The following is a 26,545-nucleotide window of genomic DNA, read 5'->3' on the forward strand; positions in this document are numbered from 1 at the left end:
ACAAATTACTTAGGAATATATTTCTTATTTTTACCTTAGTTACCTTACAACCTATTTTGAAGATGGCAGAAATTTATCGAGGAATACAGAATCAGCAAAATAATTTAGATTAATACATCAAAGGTGTAATATAGTTGTGTAAATGTTTCATAAAAGAATATAAACATTTCATTAATTTTCACTAGATTCATCCACTTTGTGTATACATCCTATTATTTTCCAGGTACTTGTGCAGTTGCTAGGAATACAATGGTGAAAAAGACAAAGTCGTACTTCAGGAGGTTACAGTTCCTGACTGGAAGGGAGAAGATAAAAAGGGCAAGTGATTAAATAAGAATGTCAGGTACTGATATATGTTATAAAGAACATAAGAAAAATGATATAAAAATACCTAAAGAGGTGGTCATGGAGAGACTAAGAGTATGATTCTGGAGCTATAATGTCCATGTACAAATCCAGGCTCTACCATTCAATAGGTATATGATGCCGGGGCAAGCTACCCATCCTCTCTGTGCCTCAGTTTTCTCATCTGCTGAATGGGAATAACAATAGTACTTACCTCATGGGTTTGTTGCATTAAGTAGTGTGTGTAGAACAGTACCTGGCACATAGTGCGATGTGTTTTCAAATATAAGTTGTTTTCCTCTCTGAGTAACTCGCATTGAATCAAGACCTTAATATTAGGAAGGAGTTCAAACTAATATGGATAAATTAAAGTACCTCTATACCAAATAAAGAAGAATAAGATGCAGTTTTCTTCTTTATATTTCCATGCTATATAGTAATGAAAATATATGAAGATTAAACCATAGTAGCACCTTTCATCACCCATCTTCACATTCATCAGAGCTTTCTTCACTCGGCTCCTCACTGCTTTCTCCTTCACTCTCCCCACTACTGTCTTCTTCACTATCTTCCTCATCTTCCTCATGATTTTGAGCTTTCTCTGCCACAGAAAGGAAGAGAATCACTTAATATGTTTCTTAACATTTTCACTCTTTTGAAAAACTGAAATTCTTCTTGCTTCTCCCTCCACTAAGAAATGTATATTTTGGGGACATGAGAACTGAGCTGAACTTTGTTAACTGTATAAAGGGTTAAAGTAGTAGTACAAATAAGACTATATTCTTACTGGCATAACGATGTCTGTGGACTGAAAGTAAATTTCCAACCAGATCTATAAAATATTTCTTTTATTATTTCTTTTATCCTCAGAATAGGATAATTCAGAGGGCACTGGCTTTCCTTGGAATTGTGGGATAGTCCCTTTAATACAAGGGGCAATTGACATGTTCTATTCCCTCTGAAGACTGTTGTGCAAATGCCTGTGCCCAGGAAGCCCACTTTGTTTGGGTAGTTCCACCCCACAGAGAAAAGGAAGTCGTCTTGACCATCTACAAAGGACAAGCTGGTTTCAATAACCATCCAAGATGACCATTAGCCTTTTCTTAACCACATCCTGAGGATGTACTTTGGCAATCTCCTGGGATAATGGGTTTTTAAATAAATAGTGACTGCTCATAGTTCTATGAGAAAGAATGAATTTCAATTTTTAAATTTACCCATCAGCAACATTTCTTCAATAAGTACTAAGAACTCCTTGGCCTCAGGATTTTCTGGTTCATAGATTAGGACTGAAAATAGACAACAGAGTGTGTGTTACTAATGGTCAAAATGTTTCAGCAAACAGGCACCTCAGAAGGAGATTGAATAAAGGAAAAATACCACATGATCTCACTCATTCATGGACAATAGAGACCATTATAAACTTTTGAACAATAATAGATACAGAGGCAGAGCGGCCTCAAACAGATTGTCAAACTGCAGCGGGAAGGCCGGGGAGGGTTGGGGGGCAGGAGGTAGGGGGGTAAGAGATCAACTAAAGGACTTGTATGCATGCATATAAGCATAACCAATGGACATAAGACACTGGGGGATAGGGGAGGCTAGGGGACTGTCTAGGGCGGGGGGATAAAATGGATACATATGTAATACCCTTTGTAATACTTTAAGCAATAAAAAAAAAAAAAGAAAACTAAAAAAAAAAAAAAAGAAGACATTAAATCAGTGGTTCTCAACCTTAGCTGCACATTAGTATCACCTGGGAATCTTTTTAAAATCCAGATTTCTGGGCCTCATCCTCCGGAAATTCTGTTTCTTTGTTGCTAATGTTGTGTCCCCCCCCCCCCCCCCATAAAAAAAAAAAAAAAAAAAAAAGAAGGAGATTGAAACTGTCAATCAGAGTAAGGAAAAATGCACAAAAGCGATAAACACCAACAATTATACTATGGATGTATTTAAATGCAGAGAGTGATATAAAATAGTTTTAACAGCAGAAGAGAGGATAGTTAACTAAAGTACAATAGGAAATATCCAAACTGAAGCAGAGAAATAAAAAGAAATCGGGGGGAAAAAATAAAACAAACACAAAGCTGAGTATAAGATACATGTGGGACACTATGAAAACAAACTCAAATTTATGTATAATTGAAGATCTAGGAAGAAAAGAAAGAGAATAGAGTAGAAGTGATATTTTAAAAGATAATGGCTAAGAAAGGTAATGAAAACATCAACCCACAGAATTAAGAAACTCAGGAAACCTCTCAAGCCTCCCGTTGTATAAAGGCAAAGAAAAACCACAACTGTCAAGTTAAACCACAAAAAACCAAAGATATAAAGAAAAAAAAAAGCTGGGTAATATTCTTCTACTCAAAAATGTCCAACGGTTTCCCACTCAGAGAAAAAGTGAAGACCCTAAGCTGTGAAAAGGTGCTATGTAATCTGCACAACCTTAACCCATGACCTCTGTGACTTCATCTCCTATCACACTTCCCTTGCTTATTTTCTCCAGTTATATGGTCCTGGTTGTTGTCAGGCACACTTGCCTCTCAGCACATTTGCTATTAGTCCCGCCTGGAACTCACTGTTTCCAGATACCCACATGACTAGTTCCTCAACTTCAAGTCTTTCCATGCGGTCTCCCGGGACCATCCTATTTGAAACTGCTTTGCCTCCCCCCAGGACTTTCTATTCCTTCGTCCCTACTTTATTTTCCTAGATAGAACCTATTATTTATGACACACTCTTTATATGAGTTTTATCATCTGCCGGATACTAGATATAAATGTGGGATCATTATGTTTTGTTGACTGCTATGTTTCCAGTGCCTGACATATGTAGGCACTCAAATATTGGTGGAATAATTGCATGATAAATAAGGTTTGCTGCACTACCTGACAGCAATTACCCATTATCATAAAGGTAAGGATTTTGATTTACCTTCATGGTATTAGTGGTAATTAATTAGTCTTTTTTACTTGATCTCATACCAATCAACCTAATTTATTGTCAAGGAATCACTGAGACACCATCAGGGAAATTCACTGGACTTAGGATAATCAAACCATCTTATATATTATGGAATGTATTTAGAAACAAAGAGAAGATTAGAAAACAGAAAGTATTTTGTACTTACTCATTTGACATAATTTTTTAGCCAAATGGTAGTCTTGGCTCATTTCTGCTCTTAGGAACTGGAAAACATTAAGAAATTCTCCAGATAAGTAATTTCAGAGAGAATTTAAGTGTCAATTGTATACTCCCTAGAAAATATTCTATTAATGATTAACTATTTTGCTTTTAACATTTATACATGTTTTTCCAGGAGTGAGTCTGTAATCAGTTAATCAATTAAGAATATTTAAGGACTTCTCATGGCAGGGCAACATATGTAGAATGATACCTCTACTTTTCTGCAGCCACACTATACATACACTACTGAACAATTTGAGGATACATAGACTGATTAAACCGGAGAAGATAGTGAAGACATTAATCACTTTAATATTCTTTTGGTTCAGATACAGCTTTTACTTGTGAACTTAGTCCATAATTACATGATCATACTCAGTAAAAAAATGAAGATTTACAATTATGTATATTCATTACTTTTTAGTATTGCACTCATACCATTTTGCTTTCACTATTTTTAAAATATTTTTCTTGTTACAAAGTAATACATTTTTGTATGTAGAAAATTTTAAAGCTAAATATACTCATTCTGTCCCCACTTAAAAAGCTTCTATATTTCTACCATCCAGAGATGTTTATTTTTACATCTGTATATTGTTTCCATAAATGACCACATATTTACAAAAACTAGAATTGTTCAGTAACTTTTTAAAAATACATCATGTTTATGTTCACATATCATGATCATTTTCTCCTATGGAATTAAACATCCTTATATGTTTTTTACTTACTTAGGCTGTAATTTACCAAACTAATATTTTATTATTAGTTATTTAAACTGCTTCCATTAAAAATAGCCTACACTTAGATAATTGTTCTTGCTTGTGTGTGACATCCTGAACCATATGTAGATACACTAGGTTTACTCTCCAAGAGACATGAGCATCGAGTCATACAAAAAACAACTAAACAACAACAAAAACACTTCTCACACATTCCCATATATTTGTTAATACCCAGGTGCCATTGTAAGAGGCAGTTCTTTACCAGTTTTCTAAGTTTCTTCCATGGGTATTAGATTATATTTTCCTAATATAAACAGAATTCTTCTTTCTATAAAAAATTTTCATCAGAATCCTTATTTATTCAGATCAATAATTGTCTTACATTTTTAAAAATTGATTCTTGTAAAAGGTTAAGAAGTTCATTTTCATTCCTATTTGTAGTTTTCTTCCATTTTAATTATAATATCTAGTGTTTGATCTATGTCATTTTCTTCCAATAACTTGCTCTTAAATTGATATAATAATTTGGTTTGTGCTTTGAATTATTAATTTGTTCCTTTAATTCTTTTCTTTGTACTTTTCCTTATGTTTATTTTATTCTTTTTCTAGTTTTTGGTGTTAATATTTAGTTCATTTACTGTCACACTTGAGTCATCATTATCATCAAAACATTTGAATTTCAAGCATTTTTCAAATGTTTTAATATTTAGTGTTATGGTTATAACTATTTTTAAATGTTATAATGTTATAAGTTTAAATGTTTAATTCATGTGTCACTTAGAAGAATATCTTTTAGTTTCAAGTAATTGTTATTGCACTTATTTTTATTATGTTTATATTTTTTAAATCCTTATGGAAAATTTAAATATACACAGAAGTAGAGGAAATTGTAAAAGAAGTATATGCTCCCAATTCTTACCTTTAAAAATTAACATTTTACCAATCTGGCTTTATCAATATCACTGCATAATCTTTTGCCCCCTCTGCCTAGACTATTTAAAAGTAGTTTATAGATAACACCTCACTTCACTTTGATTAAAAAGCCAATCACATTATTGCTATCACACCAAACAAAATTAACAAGAATTTCTTAATATCAACTAATATCCAGTCTAGTTTTTTAAACATCAGTATCTGCATTTATTTATTTTTAAAATATATTTTTATTGATTTCAGAGAGGAAGGGAGAGGGAGAGATGGAAATATCAATGATGAGAGAGAATCATTGATCAGCTACCTCCTGCACACCCACACTGGGGTTTGAGAAACCTGGGCATGTGCTCTGACCAGGAAGAGAATCGTGACTTCCTGGTTCTTAGGTTGATGCTCAACCACTGAGCCACGCTGGCCGGACTCCAGTCTATTTAATGACGTGTTATATTAATAATATTAGCTTCCAGAAATAAAAGGTGCATGGGATCCATTTCAAAGGCTCCTTTACATTGATCTATTTTTTATTTGCATTGATATATTTTATGTTTTGAATATAAACATATTTTCTTTAATAATTCAAAAGCCAGTGAAATTAAGAAACTCATGCAATGGATATTTGGATAAAGACTTTCATGAAAGTTATTTAAGATTTCAAACTTAAGCTGAAGACAGGTTTTAAAAAATTGGTTGTATATTAAATTATTTGTGACATTCAAAATAAAGAAATGCTTAAAAAGTAAACTAAAAACATGAATTTTGATGTAATCCTGACTAGAGAAAAAAATCCAGTTATAAAAGTCATTTTAAAGACAAATTGGGAAGTTTCAATTTGAATATAATATACTTTGTTACAGCACTATTGATAACTTTCTTAGATGTGATAAGGGTATGATGTTAATTTGAAGAATGAATTATTCTTAAGTTTTACCTTAAGTTTATACCTTATCTATCAAAAGACAGAGAAAGCTTAATAGAAACTGATGTAGAATTGACAAAAACGATAGCATAGTAGACAAACATGTTAAAGTAGCTCTTATAAATATATGCCATATGCTCAAAAGTAGAGGAAAATATGAACATACGGAGAGAAATGATACAAAATATTTAAATGAAACTTCTGGAGATGATAAATAGAATGTTTAAAATGAATGTATGTTATATTCTCATATATTAGAGAGAGAGAGAAAGGGAGGGAGGGAAGAAGGATGGGATTAACAGCAGATTGTAACTGCAAAGGTCATGAATTTGAAGACAGCAATAAAAATTTCTTAAATGAAATAGAGAACAGAGGGAAAAAAGGAGCATCAGTGACCCTTGGGACAATATTTCGTGGTCTAACATAGGTGTAATTATAGTCCAGATGAAGAGAGCAGGGGTCAGAAAAAAATATTTGAAGATTTAATTGAATATTTTCCAATCCTGGTGAAAACTATAAACGGAGAGATCCAAGAATCTCAATGAACAGAAGAATCAAGGCACATCATAATCAAATTGCCAATAATAATAATACAGATGAAAAAAATTAAAAACAAACAAAATAACATATTATAATGTAGATTACTAATGATAACGATCATAACAGACATCTTTCTGAAACTATGCATCTTTCAGAAAGCAGTACAGTGGGGCCTTGACTTACGAGTGTCCCGACTAACGAGTTTTTTGAGATACGAGCCGTCTCTCGGCCGATTTTTTGCTTTGAGTTGCGAGCTAAAATTCAGGTTATGAGCCAGCTTCAGATACCCCACCGCTAGTTGGCGCAGCGAACTTCACAGTGAACGCCACAACATCAGCCCAGCATCACGTGTCTCACTCGTTCACTTTAAGATTTGACATACGAGTAATTTGAGTTACGAGCTCCATCACGGAAGAAATTAAACTCGTAAGTCAAGGCCCCACTGTATTAGACAGTGGAATAACCTTTCAAATTATAGGAAATAACCTGGCAACCTAGAATTCTCCAACTAACCTATCTTTTTAAAAAGGTGAAATTAAGACTGTTTCAGACAAACAAAAGCTGAAAGAATTCACTGTCAGCAGAACTGTCCTATAAAATATACTGTAGGAAGATTTTTTAAAAAATTCTTTATTATTGAAAGTATTATATATGTTCTCCTTTTCCTCCATTGATCCCTTCTAGCCCACATCTTTCCCCTGCCCCAGGCCTTCACCATCCTATTGTCTGTGCCAATGGGCTATGCCTATATGCATACAAGTTCTTTGGTTGATCTCTTCCCTCCCACCCACCCATACCCACTGAAAGAGGGTTTTTTTGTGTGTTTTTTCAGGTAAAAGGAAAATATCAGGTGAAGAGTTGGACCCTCACAAAGCTATAAAGAACACCAGAAATGGCCCTGGCTGGTGTTCCTCAGTGGTTAGAGCGACAGACTGTGAACTGAAGGGTTATGGATTCAACTCCTGGTCAAGGGCACCTACCTCAGTTGCAGATTCACTCCCTGTCCCTGGCTGGGGAGCATGTGGGAGGCAACCAGTCGATGTGTCTCTCACATCTTTCCCTCTCTCCCTCCCTCCTTTCCTCCCTTTCTCCCTCCTTTCCATCTACTCTCTCTGAAAAGCAATGGAAAAAAAATATCCCCAAGGTGTGGACTGAAAAAAAAAAAGAACACCAGAAATGGTTCCAAAAAAGATATATCTTCTGCTCTGCAGGTGTGGTCCATTTGGTTAAGCATCATCCCATGCACAAGGTTGCTGGTTTGATTTCTGGGTCAGGATACATGGCCAGCCCACTAGGGGGAGTGCAAGAGGCAGCTGATGGATAGTTCTCTCATTGATGTTTCTCTCTCCCTCTCTTTGAAATCAATAAAAACATATTTGGGGGGGAAAAAAGATATCTTCCAATTTAAGAAATCTCTTTAAAAGATATTTGACCATTTAGCACAGCCGGTGTGGTTCAGTAGTTGGGTGTCAACCTACGGACCAGGAAAGCATGGCTCAGTTCCCAGTCAGGGCACATGCCTGGGTTTTGGGCTCGATCCCTGGTGGGGAGTGTGCAGGAGGCAGCTGATCAATGATTCTCTCTCATCATTGATGTTTCTATCTCTCTTTCCCTCTACCTTCCTCTCGGAAATCAATAAAAATATTTTTAGAAAAAAGATAATTGACCATTTTTAAAATGAAAATAATAACAATGCATGTGGAACTTATAACACATATAGAAATAAAATGTTTGACAACGATAATAGCAAGGATGAGAAGGGGACATGAAAATGTACTATTATAAAGTTTGTACAATATACATGAAGTTGTGTAATATTAAGTAATGGTAGACTGTGACACCACAATAAATAAAATTGTTTTGTTCTCTACGGAATTATCAGTAAATGTACATTTTTTTCCTGTGATATTTCAGGCTTCAATGCCTTTGCATATGCTGTTTGCAGTGTCAGGAATGCCTTCTCCTCTTGTTTACCCTTCTCTTCCTCCTTCCTTTAAGTTGTTAAGATGTATTCAGGTCTCTTCCTTTTATCCCATTTCTCCTGTTTCTTTTCTTAATTACTCACTTAATCCTCTGTTCCCAGAGAATTTCATAAACACTTCTACTAGCACATATTTCATTATAAATTATATTATATAAGTAATATGTGCATGTTAGTTCTCAAAGGTGAGACCTGTCTTTATTTCTACACATTCCCAGTAACTAGCATGGTGCCCATGCTTTATGTATAAAGCATTCCTCTAAACAGTGCTAGAAGAGTTTTATACCAAATCTACTCTTATTCCTGCTCCTTTTACCAGAATACTGTCAGTCAATTCTAGAATCTTCTCTCACCGCTCCTTTGGTGAAGGTTGTAAGAGAGATGAGTAGCCAGGTAAGCATCTGTACATGGCAAGGATCTTTTTACTATTTTTTAAATCCTCAAGGCTATATAATATTTAGTTATTTTAATATTTTTAAGATTCTTAAATTATAATGCACAAGTAAAGCTTACTTCTGCCATTAACTCTAATGGGGCACGAGTGTCCTTTTTTGGGCCACTGTCTTCATTACTTTTGTCACTGGTGTCATCTTCACCATCATCTTTTGTTGACTCGGACAATTTATCATCAATAACCTGAAGGCAATTTTCATTATTTTCCGCCTGCTTTGCAATGACTTCATTTTTGCCCACCTCACCTAAAATAACATACATAATTAATCAATAAATATTAAAAAGTTAAAAATTTTAAATGCTTACTCCTAAATGACAATGTAACAAGCGTACATGTTGCCTATATGGCTTTCTGTTCTGGAGTTTTGTGTGTTTTATTTTTTCTTGACTAAACAGCACTGGTTTCCATTTTCAAAACAGGTAATAAAACTGCCAAATGAAAGAGGAAAAAACCCAAATCTATAACAATGAGTTGATGCTAATGTTAACTGTTTGGTGCTTGAAATTTTAATAAATCGAAAATATTTTTTGTTTATAAAGAATATAATTTCAAGGAAAAAGAAGTTAATGCTATTCTACCTCCAGAAACATATTTCTTAAATTATTCTTATAGATGGTAAATACAAAATAAAGAGCTTGAGAGTAAAAGTAAGGATGGAGAGGCTGAGAAGCAAATAGTCCTTCTTAGGTCATGTCACTCCTTGGTTACTTGAGAATAAAGTTCTCTCTCTCTCTCTCTCTCTCTCTCTCTCTCTCTCTCTCTCACACACACACACACACACACACACACACGGAAGAAACACACGTGGAATATTCTAGATATAACCAGAGGTTACATAACATTATTAATGATTTTCCTTAATGTTAAGTCAAACATAGATAACCCTACAATTAAAACTAAGCACCACTGAGTGACTACCCATTTAGTGCCTGGCACTATGCTGAGTCCCAGTTTCACAAAAATGAATGGTCCCTGATCTGAGAGTACTTGCAAAAACTCTAACTGGAGAGTCAGAAACATATGGAGAATTATAAAGGAGTATGGAAGAACAGTGATGAAGATGTGTGCTAGGGGAATGGGAGAACAAAGGGGTGCCACACCCCAGTCTGGGGAGTGGTCAGGAGCCGTCCACTCTGAGTGGATCAGTTTTTCCCGGGAGAGGGGACAACATAAGCCAATACAGAAGCAAGAATGTGTGTGGACTATAATCACTCTGGTGCTGCTTAAGGGTCAAGGTTAAGGCTGAAATGGTGACAGATGTGTCTGGAAGTGTAGGTAGGGGCTAGATGGATAATGGAGAGTCTTTTAGACCAGAAGCCTTGGGGACTATCTTAAGAATGAAGGGGCTACTAATGAAAGATTTTATGTAAGGAAACAAGTATGATCAATTTTGCACTTCTGAGGGAAAACTTGGAGAGCACGGTAAAAAGTGTATTTGAGGGAAGACAAAAATAAAGAGTAAGGGGTGAGATTAGAGTTGTCTTTTAAAAATCAAGATAAGAGACATGACGGAACTGGTAAAGTAGGGATGGAGCGTAAGTGATAGATAAGAGAAATATTTAAGAGGTAAAATCTCTATGGTACAAACTATTGAAACACTTTCCAAACTTCAGTAATTCTTATACTATCTTCATCCATTTATATATATATATATATATATATATATATATATATATATATATATATATATATATATATATATCCTGTACTAATATTCTCCTTTGAATGTACTTTTTTAACATATACTTTGTTAGATCATAAATATCATCCATGAAACTGATGGATTAATAAAAGTAACATATAATAATCCTAACACATTATATCCAATTACTCTTCTAAACACTACATATATTAACTCATTTTCTCTCAACCCAAAGAGGTTTTACATTTATTTCATGCATAGATGAAACTGAGGGACAGAGAGGTTAGATAACCTGCCCAGCTTCACACTGCTAATCAAATGGTAGATCTGGGAGTCAATTAGACTCCAGAGTACATATTATTATTATTATTATTATTATTATTATTTTTTTTAAATATATTTTTATTGATTTCAGAGAGGAAGGGAGAGGGAAAGATAGAACCATCAATGAGAGAGAATCATTGATTGGCTGCCTCCTGCACACCCCCTACTGGGGTTTGAGCCTGGAATCTGGCATGTGCCCTTGACCAGAATCAAACCCAGGACTCTTCAGTCTGCAGGCTCTATCCACTGAGCCAAACTGGCTAGGGCCATATTATTAACCACATCTTATATTGTTATTTTTCCCAACACACATGAAAATATACTACTATTAAAGTAATTTTTTAAAAAAGTTTACTATGTGTTTCCTAAACGTATCTCTTTGGGAAACACTATTGAGTGAGCTTATAGGACTCCTTTGGCTCTATGGATATCTCTCTGTTTCACACTAACTTGTGCTACATCATTCCTTTCTTGTCAGATTTTGAATATCTGGGAAGTCTTGTAAGATGCCTTTTGGAGCTACTCTAAATAACATAGAAACACTTGTATAGAAAGGAGAAAATGAGGAAATCTAAGAGAGCTTAAGAGAAAACAATGTTAGAGAACACAAACTAAAAAAGTCTTTCCAAGAGTAGGGTGGCTTGGCTACCTGATTCTGTGTCCTTTATGGTGTCCATCAGCTCACAGCCACTCTGATCTCCCAGTGTGTATCCAGCCTGTTCATTGACTCATCACACTGATGTCATCAGGGAAAGATCAGAATAGGGAATTCAAGGCTGTGTGATGTCACAGGAACTGTCTCACCTCAGTTAATTCACAAACACACACTGAGCTTCATGAGAGAGGTTTCCTGACCCCTAGATCTAAGGTAGTCCTCTCCCAGGGGCCATTTATTAACATTGTAACATACATCACAACCTGACATTGTATTGCTTTTTTGTTTGTATTTGTTTTATATTGTTTATTGATTTTTAATAGTTGGCTATCTCCCACTAGAATGTAAACTTCATAAGGGCAAGGACCTTGCCTATTTGCTAACTATTGTATCCACAGCTTCTAAAGCAGTGACCAGCACTCAATAAACCATCGTTGAATGAATGGAACTTGTTTGCTTTCATTAGGTATTTTAATTCATTCTAAAATTTAATACTCTATTACTATCATTTCATATAATATTTTTCCATGGATCCTACACCTGACTGCATATCAGAATTATATGTTACATCAATTTGAAAAAGTACCAATTCCCATGATCCTCCCCAGACCTATAGAGTTGTCAACATCCCAAAGGTCATGGTGAAAGAAGGCTAATTAGAAGCAACAGTTGATCTAAAAAAAAAACCCAAAACCAATTGTTATTACCTGTGCTTTCTTTTAAGAAGGAAGTTGACCATAGCTTTGACTGTAGATTTGTTTCTGTATCTTTATGTTCAATACTCTTTGAAGATACTCTATTTTCAGTATTCTTTAAAAAGACCTTATTTTCAATATTTTTTGAAGAGACTTTCTTCCTAAATGTTAAAGTAGACAATCAAAATACTTTCCTAGGTCAAAATTATGTTTAAGGCTTTATTTGGGTACACACACACACACACACACACACACACACACACACACACACACACACTTATTTAATATAAGCACACAGTATAATATACTAATAATAAACTAAATAGCTAAAATGCAGTATCTTCTTTGTGGGAAAGCATTAAAAATAATTTTTACTGGTGATTAAAATTCTATTTCTGCTTGGCATTTGCCATTGTGTAATGATTCTTAGAATGTTTTCAGTATTCTTTAACACAGAGCATATAAGCAATCAGTACGTGTGTCTTTGGCACATTATATATATATATATATATATTTGTTATATATAGGACAAAAAAAAACTATTTAAGGAATACTAGCCTTTTTTAAATGTTGTAAATCCATTCTTACCATTGCTAAATGCTACAGTATGGAAAGAGTGCAACACTAATGTTAATCTTGGTCCTAATATAAAGTAGCCTGCTTTTTCAGTAAGTAGCTGAAATAAAATGGGTTCTCTCTTAGCCTCTAAGCCTGAAACCTCATGTCAGTAAACAATGCACTGAGACAGAGGATTCATGTGTGGTGCACTCTGTTTACAAAGACAGGCACCCAGACCGGTGGAAAAATGACCCCAAGTCTGTTTTCCATAGTTTTAAGATTCTTTTAATGTGTCTCCTTTACCAAGTTTAAAAATTAAACTTTTAGTTTGCATGGAAAGATATAAAAAGATATAAAGTATTACCCCCCCCCCAAGTTATGGTGGCTATTTTATCCCCATTGAAATGAGAATCCAGAACATTAGTACTGTAGTTAAGTTAGTGGTCTTGTACAGTGATTTAGCAAAGAGGCTAAATAGCTTGTTATATTCTTAATACAATGGGATGGAATGGAATCTTCACTTCCCCAGTACATGCTGCTAAAGTAAGTCCTCTCCCTGGTAACACAAAATACACAGCAGCCCTAGCTGGTCTTGCTCAGTGGATAGAGTATTGGCCTGTGGACTGAAGGTCCTGGGTTTGATTCCAGTCAAGGATACATATCGGGTTGCATGCCCCCAGTTGGGGGCATGCAGGATGCAGCCAGTCAATGATTATCTCTCATCATTGATGTTTCTCTCTATCCATCACCCTTCCTCTCTAAAATCAATAAAAATTAAAAAACAAACAAAAAAATGCACAGCAAAAATTATTTACATTTATCTGTCTCTGCCCTCAATTTTCTATTGCAAAAGAAAACATCTAAGAAGAAACTCTACATGTGAAAAGTTGAGAAGTCACTTAAACATTCAATTTCTAGCATGGTGATCTCATTATAATACCAAAGGTCATTACAAGTGATTACTAGAATTTATTTGCTCTAATAACTAATCTAGGTAAAAGGCCTTAACTGCCTACCTCCCCCCCTGACAAATTATAGTATTTTGTTGGATCCAAAATACCATATATTTATTAGACTACCATTTTTAAGAATAAAAAAACACAAAAAACGTTGTCAAGTTTAAGATGCCATCAATTATAAAAGATGTTAAACTATGATGAAAATATGTGTACATATTTTAAATATGAAATATGTTACTTATAATTGACCAAGAAAATTTAGCTAGTATAGTTTTGGGTACTTGCTTTTTAAATAGTATTAGTGACACATGGAGAAAGCCAACATATTCAATGTAATAAATGGGATATTACTATTTGGAAGCATTAACATGCCATAAAAATACATATGAGAATTGGTGCCAAATCCTCATTTTAACAATAAAGTATGAATTACCTTTCTGCTCATTTTCTGTAGTCTTTCTCATATGCAGTTTTAAAGACTCAAAGGCCCAAAGGCCAATCTCCTCTTCAACTGTAATCTATTGATTTTCATTTGCTAAAGTGATGTTATTTATGGTAACAATGCCTCTAACCACTAAAAAATGTAGATAACCAGTATACTCTAAAAGATGTGTTATTTAAATACAATTATAATTAAGGAAAGATTCAAATTTTTACTTTATGTAATATCCTTTGGAAATGGAAGATATTTAATTTAGTATCTGCTAAGGTTGGAGAGTTAGTCAAGTTAGATATCTCACTGGAGGGTATTTATGCTAAAGGATAAATAATCCAGGTTTTAGAATTGCTTTTTAAGAGCACTGGGCATATTTATGGAATGACCCCAAATTTCTATTGGAATTAACAAATTTTTTCAGGAAGTTTATATTTTAAACTTTGTTTTAAAATGATTTATAATTTGTCAAAAATGGGCCTAAAATTAATTAAAACTTACTTTTCTAAGAATATCTTAGTTATATTTAGAGAAACTTGTGTTGCTGACATATAAGGTTTGCTGGCCAATTCCTGGTCTTGTCCTTAAAGTGTAAAAATGGGAACTAAAAAATAACTTATTCATTTTAGAAAAGATAAAACATGTAATTATGGAATAACAGATATATAGTGTTTTCAGCTCAGAGCATTGAGTGCAGTGGGTCTGCTTCAGCCATTTCCCCCTCACATCTTTAAGTATGCTCAGAAGCTTGACCAAAAAACCCAACAGATCAAAGGTCCAAGACCTATAAAACTTTGTTCAGCATTAAAGATATATTTTACCTTTACTACTGAAAAGTTTGTAAATTAAGTGCAATTTGTTGAGTGGACAAAATCTCTCACATGGGTCTATGGGGAAAAAAGGAAATGATAAATGTGAGTTTTATGTGCAGAGTTTGATATTCATGGTTTATAAAGTCCTTGCGGCTCCATGAAGAATCAACCAGATTAAGGCAAAGAACTGGTGGGGAAAGAAAAGTTCTTATTTTCCTCTAACCCAAGCTAGATAGGATCTTATGGCAAATTCCACTTGCCAGCCAGACTACCGAGCCAGTAGGGGTTGGAAAGTGGAATCTGAAGCTACGCTGAGAAAATTCATCAGCTTTGCAGTTCAGTCACACTAGTTCCCAAACAAAGGTTCCCACACTAGTTCCCACACGATTTTCTATTTTCTTGCTCAATTTTTTTCCAGGACTGATCCTGTTTGCCTTCAACTCTGGGTAAGGAACCTGAAGTGACAACGCCACACAATGGTGAAGCTTAATGGCTACACTAACTATCCACTTCAAACTACCAAACCAAACCTAAACTCTTCTCTGCAAGCAAATTTAAGGAAATGTTCTCATCTTACCCTTTCAAAAAACAGTTTGATGAGCTGATGCAATTATTAATGAGGTCAAGGGAAAAAGTAGGCACTCTACTTTTCTATTTTGGCCCTGGCTGCCTTTGATTTATCCCTGGGGTATAACTATTTCAGGGTGTGGATCACTCCCAATCCAATTCTAACATTGCTTATCACAGTCTCAGAACACAGGGCTCACAGTAGACAAAACAATTTATTTTCATTAATGACCTATTAACTTCTATTACTATTATTGGAAGTTATATTTCCCTCAAAGACTACTAAAATTGTCTTAGACTTTTTAATTTAAATGTTTTCGATGATGTAATCTAGATACACTAGTATAAAAGCCAAGAGAGCCCTAGCCGGTTTGGCTCCGTGGATAGAACGTCCGCCTGTGGACTGAAGGGTCCTGGGTTCGATTCCAGTCAGGGGCACATGCCTGGGTTGCGGGCTCGATCCCCAGTAGGGGGTGTGCAGGAGGCAGCCAGTCAATGATTCTCTCTCATCACTGATGTTTCTATCTCTCTCTCCCTTTCCCTTCCTCTCCGAAATCAATAAAAATATATTTTAAAAAGTAAAAAATAAAAGCCAAGCAAAGGGAATGATGGAACGACCGGAATGACTGGTCACTATGAGACGTGCATTGTGCCGGCCAACCAGCCCAATTGAGGCCCCAATAAACATTGCTCCAACCTTCTGAATCCCCTCCCCCCTGGCTGGCCCGGCCCCTGATCGCCGCCCCCGGCCCCATCAGGGGTGGGGCCGGCCAGCCAAACTCCTGCATCTCTCCCCTCACCCCCAGCCTGGCCCCAATCAGCTCCTATTGAGGTGGGCTGGCCGGATCCCACCTGTGCACAAATTCGTGCACTGGGCCTCTAGTAGGATATATATATATATATATATATATATATATATATATATATATATATCAGAGCATTTATTTTTTCTGGTTGTCTATAATGTTTAATCTGAAGTATATAGATTCTCATCATTGATCTACTATACATTACTCTCCCTTTAATATAAGAATATGTATTTAATATATAATTTACAACAAAGCAAAGGTGGAATCTAATTTTAATTTTTAGGTTTGATAGTATGAAGTTAAAATACATATTGCATTATATGAAATTTTTCCCAGCCAAAATATTCACAATAAGTCAAAATAATATTAATTTGAATAGAATCCCACCAGAATGGTGCTTACAAACCTGTCAATAATTGATCTCTATAAATGTGTTTTATGATCAGCTTTCAAAATGTAATTTTTTATAGACTAAATGATAGAATATTTTTTTCAGGTGGTAGCAGATGAACATATCAGGAAGGGCTTTGATAAATGAGCAGAATCAGCTACTTAATCTTTAGCTACTAAGTTTAAACTGAACTATGACTCTTTTTATCACTAATCTCTTCATCTACTTGGGGTATTAATGTATTTTCCTTATTTACTAGTAATGAATCATCTCATAGTAAATAAAAAATCTGTTTATAAATATTCATTTAAAGAGATATTCTGAAAGAAATGAGCAAGTATCAAAGGGAAATAGAAATGAGCAATGAGGCCCTAGCTGGTTTTGCCCAGTGGATAGAGCACTGGCCTGCAGACTGAAGTTGTCACAGGTTCGATTCCAGTCAAGGTCAAGAGCACATACCTCGGTTGCAGACTCCATGCCTGCCCTGGTCCCTGCCCTGGTCGGAGTGCATGGGGGAGGCAATCAATCGATGTGTCCTTCTCTTTCTGTCTCTCCCCCTCTCTTCCAGTCTCTCTAGAAAAAAAAAACAAAGAAGAAAAAGAAATGAGCAATGAGAATTTCGTAAGTACAGAATCCTTGGCATTTAAGCATTTAAAAAAAGTGAATATTATCTATATCTCTACAATTTTATGAAAATTCATGTTTCATTTTAAATGTCCTTTTATCTAGTAACAATTGCTTTGACTGAAGCCAAAGCCAAAGTGCTAATCCATGTACTTCTGGCCTTTCAAATTTAATTGGGTGACAAATGATTGTATTATCTAATTCTAATTGCTCAATAGGCATGTGATAGATCAGTGGCACAATCAGAGACATTTTCTTACTCTGACATTGTTTCATTTGGTTCAATCATCACTTTTTCTGAAAGAGAAGAAAAAAACACCCTCAGTATTTTATCAATAGTGATGTTCCTAACAGAAATTCCTGACTGGCAAATATTTAGGCATTTTTTGAATGACAGGCAATATAATAAAGGATTAATTGCTAAGTCTTTCAATCAGACTCAACCATTCCAGTAAATTATCTTCTTAATATTTAAGACAAAATGTTATTTAAACATATTCTTTTTTAAGTAATAAATCACTTACCCTTTGGAGCAACCACCAGCAACTTGCCATTCTGTCTATATTTTGGAGCCTAAAATAGAAGCAGAAATAAAAGCTAGCATTATCATTATTATTTTCATTTGCTGTATTTGAAGTGATTTATTCATAGTCTTATATAAACATTTCTGTTATTTAGGCTAAAAGGTAACTTTATTCTAAAGCAATTATTTAAAAAACTATATGTTGATGGTAAAATAGAACTACTAGTAAAGTGTCCTTAAAAAGCTTGTGTACTCTTACCTTTACAGCATCTGTCTTATCTAGATAATTCCTGCAAAAACCAAAATATTTATTTCATAAGTGAACAATTGTATAAATTTAGACTCAAAAATAAAATAGAATGCAGAACTCAGTTTGTCAGTAAAGTATTAAATATGTATGTTGTTTTTTGTATTTGGTATAGATTATTTCCATCCTAACTGGAAAACCTCATTTTCTGGATGATGAAATTAAATTTAAAAAAAAAGTATATAGAAATTAACCCTTTGTCCCCTTTTACCTTGGAGTCTATGCAAAAAGAGTTATAGCAATAATTTTGCATGTTAGAAAAGTGATGGATTAAATAAGCCACTAACTCTGTTACTATTTGGTTTTATAAAGCCTGGTCTCTAGCCCTAGCTGGTTTGGCTCAGTGGGTAGAGTGTTGGCCTGCGGACTGAAGGGTTCCAGGTTCGATTCTGGTCAAGGGCACATCCTTCAATGGCACATACCTCAGTTGCAGGTTCCTCCCTGGCCCAGGCCTTGGTCAGAGCTTGTGCAGGAGGCAACCAATCAATGTGTTTCTCTCACATCGATATTTCTCTCTGTCTGTCCTTCTCTATTCCACTCTCTCTAAAACTCAATGGGAAAAATATCCTTGGGTGAGGATTAAAAATAACACACACACACACACACACACACACACACGGTCTCTAGATCTAGATACAAATACAATCAATAGCAGATTTAAGGATTCACCTTTCCTACTGAGCTGACCCTACAAATTATTAAATTCATCTTGGCTCATATTTACACCAGCTTTTGTCTCCTCCACTTCAACAAAACGTGAGCCAAACTGCCTGCCAGATTTTAGTTCATCCATATTATGAAAAACACCTTTATAGAGAGCATATAAGCCAGAAGAAGATATTGCATTTCTAATAAAATATTATTTCAATAAAAACATTTAGAAATTAACCTTTGATTTTTCTCTAGACAAGTAATTCTTACCTTATAAATTCCCTTATGTTTATTAACACTTATAAGTTAAAATGTTTTTTCTGTGAAGTTTTACCTTTCCTAAGTTACCCTCTGTAGACTGATTTTCCTACAAGTTAGCCCTTTATGTACTTGCATAAATTTCATTCTAATTGCAGGGAGAAAAATCAGCTCATACAGTTTTTTATGTTTGAGAGAGGACACACCTAAACTTTTCATAGGAAACAATTCACTTGTCCCTAGATCCTAAGTCAGACTTCTCAAATTATTATTAGTAGTACATACCTAGGGATTTCTGGAATACAAAGTGTAGGGCCAGATCTGTGGACAATAAAAGAAAAGCTTCATTATTTTGCATTAAGTTTTTCTCTTTTTAAATCCAGCTCCCTCACACTGATCTGTACTCCTGAATACATCAGTAGTATGTAAACTTTTGCCTCGAGCTTTGTTTTCCAGGCAACCCTAACCAAGCCAGACATTGTTATTAATTTGACTAGTGGCCCGGTGCACGAAATTCGTGTATGGTGTTGGGGGGGGGGGGTGTCCGTCAACCTGGCCTGCACCCTTTCCAATCTGGGACCTCTTGGATATCCCTCTCGCAATCCGGGACTGCTGGCTCCTAACCGCTCACCTGCCTGCTGGCTTGCTCGCCCCCAAACTGCCCCCCCAAGCCAGCCTTCTTGTCTCCAACTGCCCCCCCTTGCCAGCCTGATTGCCCCCAACTGCCCCCCCCTGCCGGCCTGCTCACGCCCAACTGCCCCCCCACACCCGCTGGCCTGATCATCCCCAACTGCCCTCCCCTCCTGGCCTGATTGCCCCTAACTCCTCTGCCTCAGCCTCGCCACCATGGCTTTGTCCAGAAGGGCGTCTGGAAGGTCTCCCAGTCTAATTAGCATATTACCCTTTTATTAGTATAGATTATCCCTCTGAGAAGCTCACAGAGAGCTAAAGTACACCAGAAAAGCAGGGCATCTTTTGGGGGAAAACAGTCGTAGAAGACTAAACTCTAGAATAAATGAAAGATTTTCCTCCTAATTCTCTAGGGTAGTAGACAGAGCTCAGAACTTGAAACAATACAATGAACCAAATAAGGCCTTAACAAAAGAAATCTGGGATGGCTTCTCCTGAGAAATACTTCTACTCCACAGATTTCCACAATCCTGTGTTGCCATAGTCTGCCTGGGTAGGATTATGTTTAGAGTCCTCCTCTCCTTTCTAGCTCCAGAATCTTTATGGATTGCTACCGTCCAACCTTTTACCTGGATGGAGACATCAGTGCATATAATTCTTCTCCCATTTTCACCTGGTAACAGAAAAACATAGGTAGGGTGGGCAGATCCTATTTCTTGACGGAAATGCAGGCTCTCCTAGGTCTGACTTTAACATTACCTAGGAAGTGTCCCTTTAATCTCCTTTCATAAAATTTAATTCCTAGGGTTCAGAATAATACTCAAGAGTTGGGCTCTTGAGTGACAGAGACTGAATTCACATCCCAGTTCTGCCATGTGTCATGTAAGCTTGAGTAAGTTACTTCACTTCTCCAGGTCTCAATTCTTCCGTCTGTGAAATGGGGCTCACAATGGTGCCAACTTCACTGGATCATTATAAGGATTATATAGGATGATCTGGGTAAAGTTGCAGGAAGCCACCCATTGTCTTCACTATCAGAGAGGTGCAAACAAGGATCCCAGAACGCTGGTGAACCTTGAACCCATGGCAAGGGACAGAGTTATACACCGATTATCTAGTCCAGACAAATGGGGGCTCAAGTTATTTCCTGATCAAATAGTCTCAGAGTAAGTCCTTCTAATATTTACTGGCCTTTAAGATGGTCTGTCTGCTACCGCAATTGCCTGCCTGACTAAGGTCTTTATGTGTATCCAAAATTGAATAAAAGGCTGGCGAGGCCTGGGCACTGGTGGAAGTCTTTCCCCTTGAGTTGGGCTTGCCCGCCTGGCCCCCCAATATTTCCAAATGATCTCTTGTCTCATCTCTTTCATTTGCGTGCAGCCCCTCCTCCAGATCCTGAACCCTGAACCACGTGGGACGTGGGGGGGAACATACACATAAAGTGTGTATCACAGTGCAGGGCACATTGGAGGGACTGAAGAAACTACTCAATGTTGTATCTAAAGGGAAAACTGGGAAGATGTTCTATGGGGCTGGTTAAGATTGCTTAGGGAAGCAAAAGGGAGGCTTTGCTGTCATTGAGACAAGCAGATTAACTCTGAAGACTTTTTTTTTTTTTTTAATTGATTTTTTACAGAGAGGAAGGGAGAGAGATAGAGAGTTAGAAACATCGATGAGAGAGAAACATCGATCAGCTGCCTCCTGCACATCTCCCACTGGAGATGTGCCCGCAACCCAGGTACATGCCCCTGACTGGAATCGAACCTGGGACCTCTCAGTCCGCAAGCCGATGCTCTATCCACTGAGCCAAACCGGTTTCGGCTAACTCTGAAGACTTTTAATTAATTAATTTAAAAATCACACTAGCCCCAAAATAATGATACTTGTTTAGAAAGTTCATTGACTCCAGGAAAAAAGCAGAGTAAAAACACAGGTAAAGGTAAAGCAGCCGTGACAGGCTGAGCAGAATGAGGTGCAGCCACTGTACAGGTAATATATATTTTTCAAATAACTATCAATATCCAAAATATCTCTGAAAGGAAATGCTTTCAGAAAAGAAATGATAATATTGGCTGACTCTGGGGAGGGCTGCAGGACTGGGGTAGGAATTCTTTACTTTAGGTGCATTAGTACCTCTTGAACTTGGAAAAAAATAAATGTATTATCTATTTTAAAAAATACAATTTAAAATTTGCAATACCATTTGCATCTCTATGTTTATCCCTCTCTTACAGGCATGTGAACCAGGTGCTACTTCAATTCTCTTCTTACCCAGTGGTATCTGTTCAAACAGGGGTCATGGTATCTAGAAAGAACGGTATACAGGTGCACACTTGTATATTCATTACTATTGGTTACGGTTAATGTTAACATCACAACATTCATTTAATAAGCCATTTGAGTTTCTACCAAGTGCACCTTCTGGCTTTTGGAATGTGGGAAAACTCTCCTGATGTCTTTCAACAGTCCCAGTGGTAATGGGAACAACAGTGATGACAGGTACCAACTTTCATGTTACAGTCAATGTCTATTTGAGACAAACCTTTGATGAGCAGCTACTATATGTCATATATACCTGTGATAAGCCCTGGGGATACAAAAGAAGCTCATAATATTATAGGGGACAGACCTATATATATGGGACAGACCAAACTTCAAAGTAGTGTACTAAATCCTTCCCTCTAAGAAGCTCTGATGTACTTTTCCACACTGCCTGAACAGGATCAATTAAATCCCTTATTTCCACACTGCCTGAACAGGATCGGCTGGGGACATCCAAGGGGGTCAGCAAGCAGTGGAGGCAGAATTGGAAAGATAAAGGAAGAGAAAGTCTAATAAACAGAGCAGTCCCGGAACAACTTTCCAGTAACAGAATCAAGCTTGAGGCCTGTTCTCTGGATTTGCTATATTCTTTCAGGTATAATTTCTTTTAGTATCCCTAGAATACAGTATTGTCTACTGATAGCCTCTTCCTCCTTATGTGGTTAAAAGATCCAGCCCATCTGAATATAAGAGTAGGTACTGTCCTAAGACACAGCAATCATAGTAATTCATAAGCTAACAGTAACAGGACCAAGGGGTGAGCCTATGATCCAAGCTAAGCTCATCACAACTTTTCTCTGAGATAGAGGTAGAAGAATATGAATCTAGAGCTCCCAGTAGGCATGGTTCTAGCCTTTAGGGAAAAAAGTGGCCTGAGAGTGAAGCAGAAGGTCCAAAAGATAATCAGGGATAAGAAGAGTACAGAGAGAGAGAGAGAGAGAGAGAGAGAGAGAGAGAGAGAGAGAGAGAGAAGAAGAGGAGAGGAGAGAGGAGAGAGAGAGAAGAGAGAGGAGAAAGAATGAATGATGTTTGAGTCCCTGCTTCCAGTTCAACCTCTGTCTTTACCACAGGCCAATTAATTTCTCTTTTTGCCGAAATAAGCTGGAGCTGACTTTTAACATCTGAAGCCAAAAGAGACCTTGACAAATATGGCTCCTACTTCTTGAAACAAAAGTAGGCTGACACACCTGATACCATGTAATAAGAGCTACATATTAGAATTTAGGTAACCTGAGGGAGCACAGAGGGAGAAGTGATGAATTCTACCTGTTATGGGAAGACAGACTGAGTCAGGTTTCACTGATAAAGCTGGCATTTATTTAATCAACCAAGTCAAGACCAAGTAGTCAACAAAAGGGGAAGAGAAATCCAGCACTGTGTTAAAGAATATCAATAGATGAAATAAAAAATGTACATGAAGCACATTTTAAAAGTCATTAATTGCCATGTGCTAAGAATTTTGGGCTTTAATCGGTAGGTAACGGAAAGCAAATCAAGTCAAGCCTTTGAAATTCTGTTGAGGGTAAACCCGAGACAGAATGGAAGTGCTCATTTCTAAAAGAAAGGGCTTAGTTTTTGTCTTCTTAGCTATATTTGTCTAAGTTGCAGAAACCCTGCTCTAGGTAGTTTAGGAGACAGAGGGAGAGGAAGGAGAAAGGGGGAAGAGGGGAGATGGGGAGAAAAAGGCATTGGCTCCCAGAATCCAAGAGTTGAATACCCAAGCTATGTGGAAGTCAGGACACAATGGATACAACTGTGTTCAAGGGGTGTAGGTTGGCACTTTCCCTTGTTCATTTCAGCTTCTCCCTGCATGTGGGTAGGACTCTCTCTCTCTCTCTCCAGATTTTCTGCACATGGTACAGGGCTCCCAGAAATTCTCGAGTTATATGTGATAGTTCCAGATGTTAAGGAAAAGTTGACTGTCAACAATAAACAACCCCAGTCAAGGTCCCAATTAGTTTAGATAGGTTTTTGTATTTGTTTGTTGCTATATAGAACAGATTATCTCAGTCGACCTTTAAAAAAAAAACCTCTAGTGTCTAGTGCACTACATGTCATGTAACCTGGTGCTCAATAAGTATTTGTTGAATGAATGGAATGGGAAGAAAGGAAACAAGAAAGCAAAAGAAAAGAATGTATTAAACTAGCTTCACTGTCCAATATGGTAGCCACTAGTGGCTACCGAGCACTTGAAATGTGTTCATTTCACATTTCAGATATGCACACTGGGCAATAAAGACTTAGTAGCAAAAAGAGAATGTAAAACACCTCCACCTCCTCTAAGTAAGTGTTCACAGCAGCTATTAAGGCCAAATAGGTTTTATTTGGATTCTACAGGTTAAACAAAAAAAAAACTTTTATGAAATGAGTCACCAACATTAAAAATTCAGATTTCACAAAATCCGTATTTTAGGTTTTTCTTGTAATATTGGAAGACATCTTTTCTTCATCCCACTTGTGCAATTATTTTACCCTTTTGTGGTATTTGTTTTTATAAGCTATCTTGTACTCTACTAGGCAAGGAATGAATTACTAAATAGCTACATGTCCAGGATTTGCCAATGTGGTGAGAAGGAGACGCAGAGCTGATTAAGCACCATCCTCCGTCCCAGAAGAGCTTAATGAGGAAACATAAAAGGACATTATTTCATTGCAGAGCTCAACTGTGTATAAAATGGCGTCAATGATCATCTGTTGCTCACATTCATATTTAAAAGTGACTACATATAAGTTTTCTATTTTTTGTTTACAACATAATTCAGTGCCCAGCCTCTGGAGTCAGACTGCCTATGTTCAAATCCCAGCAAATTGTGTGTCCTTGAGCAAAGTTCCTTAACTTCTCTATGATTCACTTTCCTCAACTGTAAAATGAGTATAAAAATACTACCTACCTCATAGAATTATGAGGGTTAATATAAATAATAATAAGTATTAGTGGCACCTGTAATTATAATTAGTTACAACTCCTCCTCCAGTTACTATTATTATTATTACCCACAGCCTGTCAGGGACAGTCCTGAAGGTGAACTCTGACTTAGGGAAGACAGATCTAAGTGCACAACTGAGACTGGATGGGGCAAAGGAGGGGGAAAAGCACTGATAACCCAGCTCCAAGGTGGTAAGCAGGAAGCTCTGAATTCTGGAGTGCAGCAGTGGAATTGCTACAAAGGTGTTGCAATTCAACTCTGGTAAACTCTTAACACTTAAAGAGCAGTGTTGTTTCCCTGAGATTAAAAAACACAAAACTTCAATTAGCAAAAAATAAAAATAACAAGGTGGATTTGGGGAACATTGTATTTGGTTTTCAGGAGAATGAAACAAATATATAAATAAAAAACATTTTCAGTGTCTTTTTCAGACTTATTTAAAAAACCACAATAACTTCTGGGATAAGAACAGACTCATCCATGTGTTAATTTAAATGCCGCCGGGCGCAGGGTAGAACAGTTTAAGGCAGCAGTCAGAAAGACCTCACTAAGACCAGACAGAAATCTCAGGTCGATGTCATGTCAAGGCTGAAGACGGAACCTTACAAGTGATCCCTTGTCCAAGCCCCTCATTTTACGAAAGATGAAAAGAAAGCCCGCGGGCGTTAAATAATTCGTCCAAGTTCCACCGAAACTTTTTGGCTGCGCAAGTTATGTCTAGAGAGTAATGACGTCTTAACCGTAGCAGTGAGTGCTTGCTCCTATTGGCCATTAAGCAGTTTCCAAAAACAAATAAATAATAAATAAATAAATATCTAAATAAATAAGGATAAAATTTTAGTAGAGGACCAAAGGAAGTAGCGGAAGCCTTGAGATGAAACGGAGCACTTGTCACGGGGGCGGGAGGGGAGGAGGGGGCTGGCAGGCGGGAGTCCGCAGGCCGGAGCTGGCGGCGTGTGTGCCCGCGGGGCAGCGCCGCCATCGCTCACTCTCCGGACACTAACGTCCTGCCTCCGGGGCCACTGCGGCCAGAGAGGCGCCTCCAGCCGTGCGAGCGGGTCCTACCTTCTCGCGTGCCGCCTGGCAGCCGTGGGGCCGCACAGCCCAAACCTGGAGGGTGTACAAAAGTTGGCGGAGCCAGGCGCCGGGCCCGGGTGGTCCGAGGTGAGAGGGGAGTCCGGCTGCACGCGGGGGCCGGGAGAGGGAGACCCGCAGTTGCCGCGGCGCCTCTTACCCGCTTGGGGCCCTCGCAAGCGGATCATCTGAAAGGCAGTCGCCGAAGGCCGGCCCAGCTAGAGGTTCGCTCGGGTTTCGGAGCAGCGAGCTGTGGACGACTCGTCGCCATGGAGACGATACCACTTGCGGCTGGAGTCCCGGG

General features: G+C 37.1%; 1 protein-coding gene across 7 annotated transcripts; it reads right to left on the reverse strand.

Annotated features, from left to right (window-relative positions):
- On the reverse strand, window positions 1–26,545 carry ERICH2 (glutamate rich 2). Of its 7 annotated transcripts, none has more exons than XM_059704139.1 (12): window positions 26,233–26,545; window positions 19,574–19,609; window positions 18,332–18,362; window positions 18,074–18,122; window positions 17,810–17,846; window positions 17,385–17,498; window positions 12,409–12,557; window positions 9,140–9,324; window positions 3,476–3,533; window positions 1,563–1,634; window positions 819–946; window positions 1–295 (listed from the first exon to the last, which is right to left on the reverse strand). In XM_059704139.1, exons 1-11 carry the CDS (start codon window positions 26,427–26,429, stop codon window positions 825–827), a joined length of 1,050 nt encoding a protein of 349 aa, XP_059560122.1. In that variant the 5' UTR covers window positions 26,430–26,545; the 3' UTR covers window positions 1–295; window positions 819–824. The 7 variants fall into 7 exon arrangements, with proteins under 7 accessions (XP_059560122.1, XP_059560121.1, XP_059560124.1 ...); XM_059704138.1 differs by having other exon boundaries at window positions 1–529; XM_059704141.1 differs by lacking the exon at window positions 19,574–19,609 and having other exon boundaries at window positions 1–529.

Source organism: Myotis daubentonii, chromosome 7 (assembly GCF_963259705.1).
Source record: "Myotis daubentonii chromosome 7, mMyoDau2.1, whole genome shotgun sequence".
NCBI lineage: Eukaryota > Metazoa > Chordata > Mammalia > Chiroptera > Vespertilionidae > Myotis > Myotis daubentonii.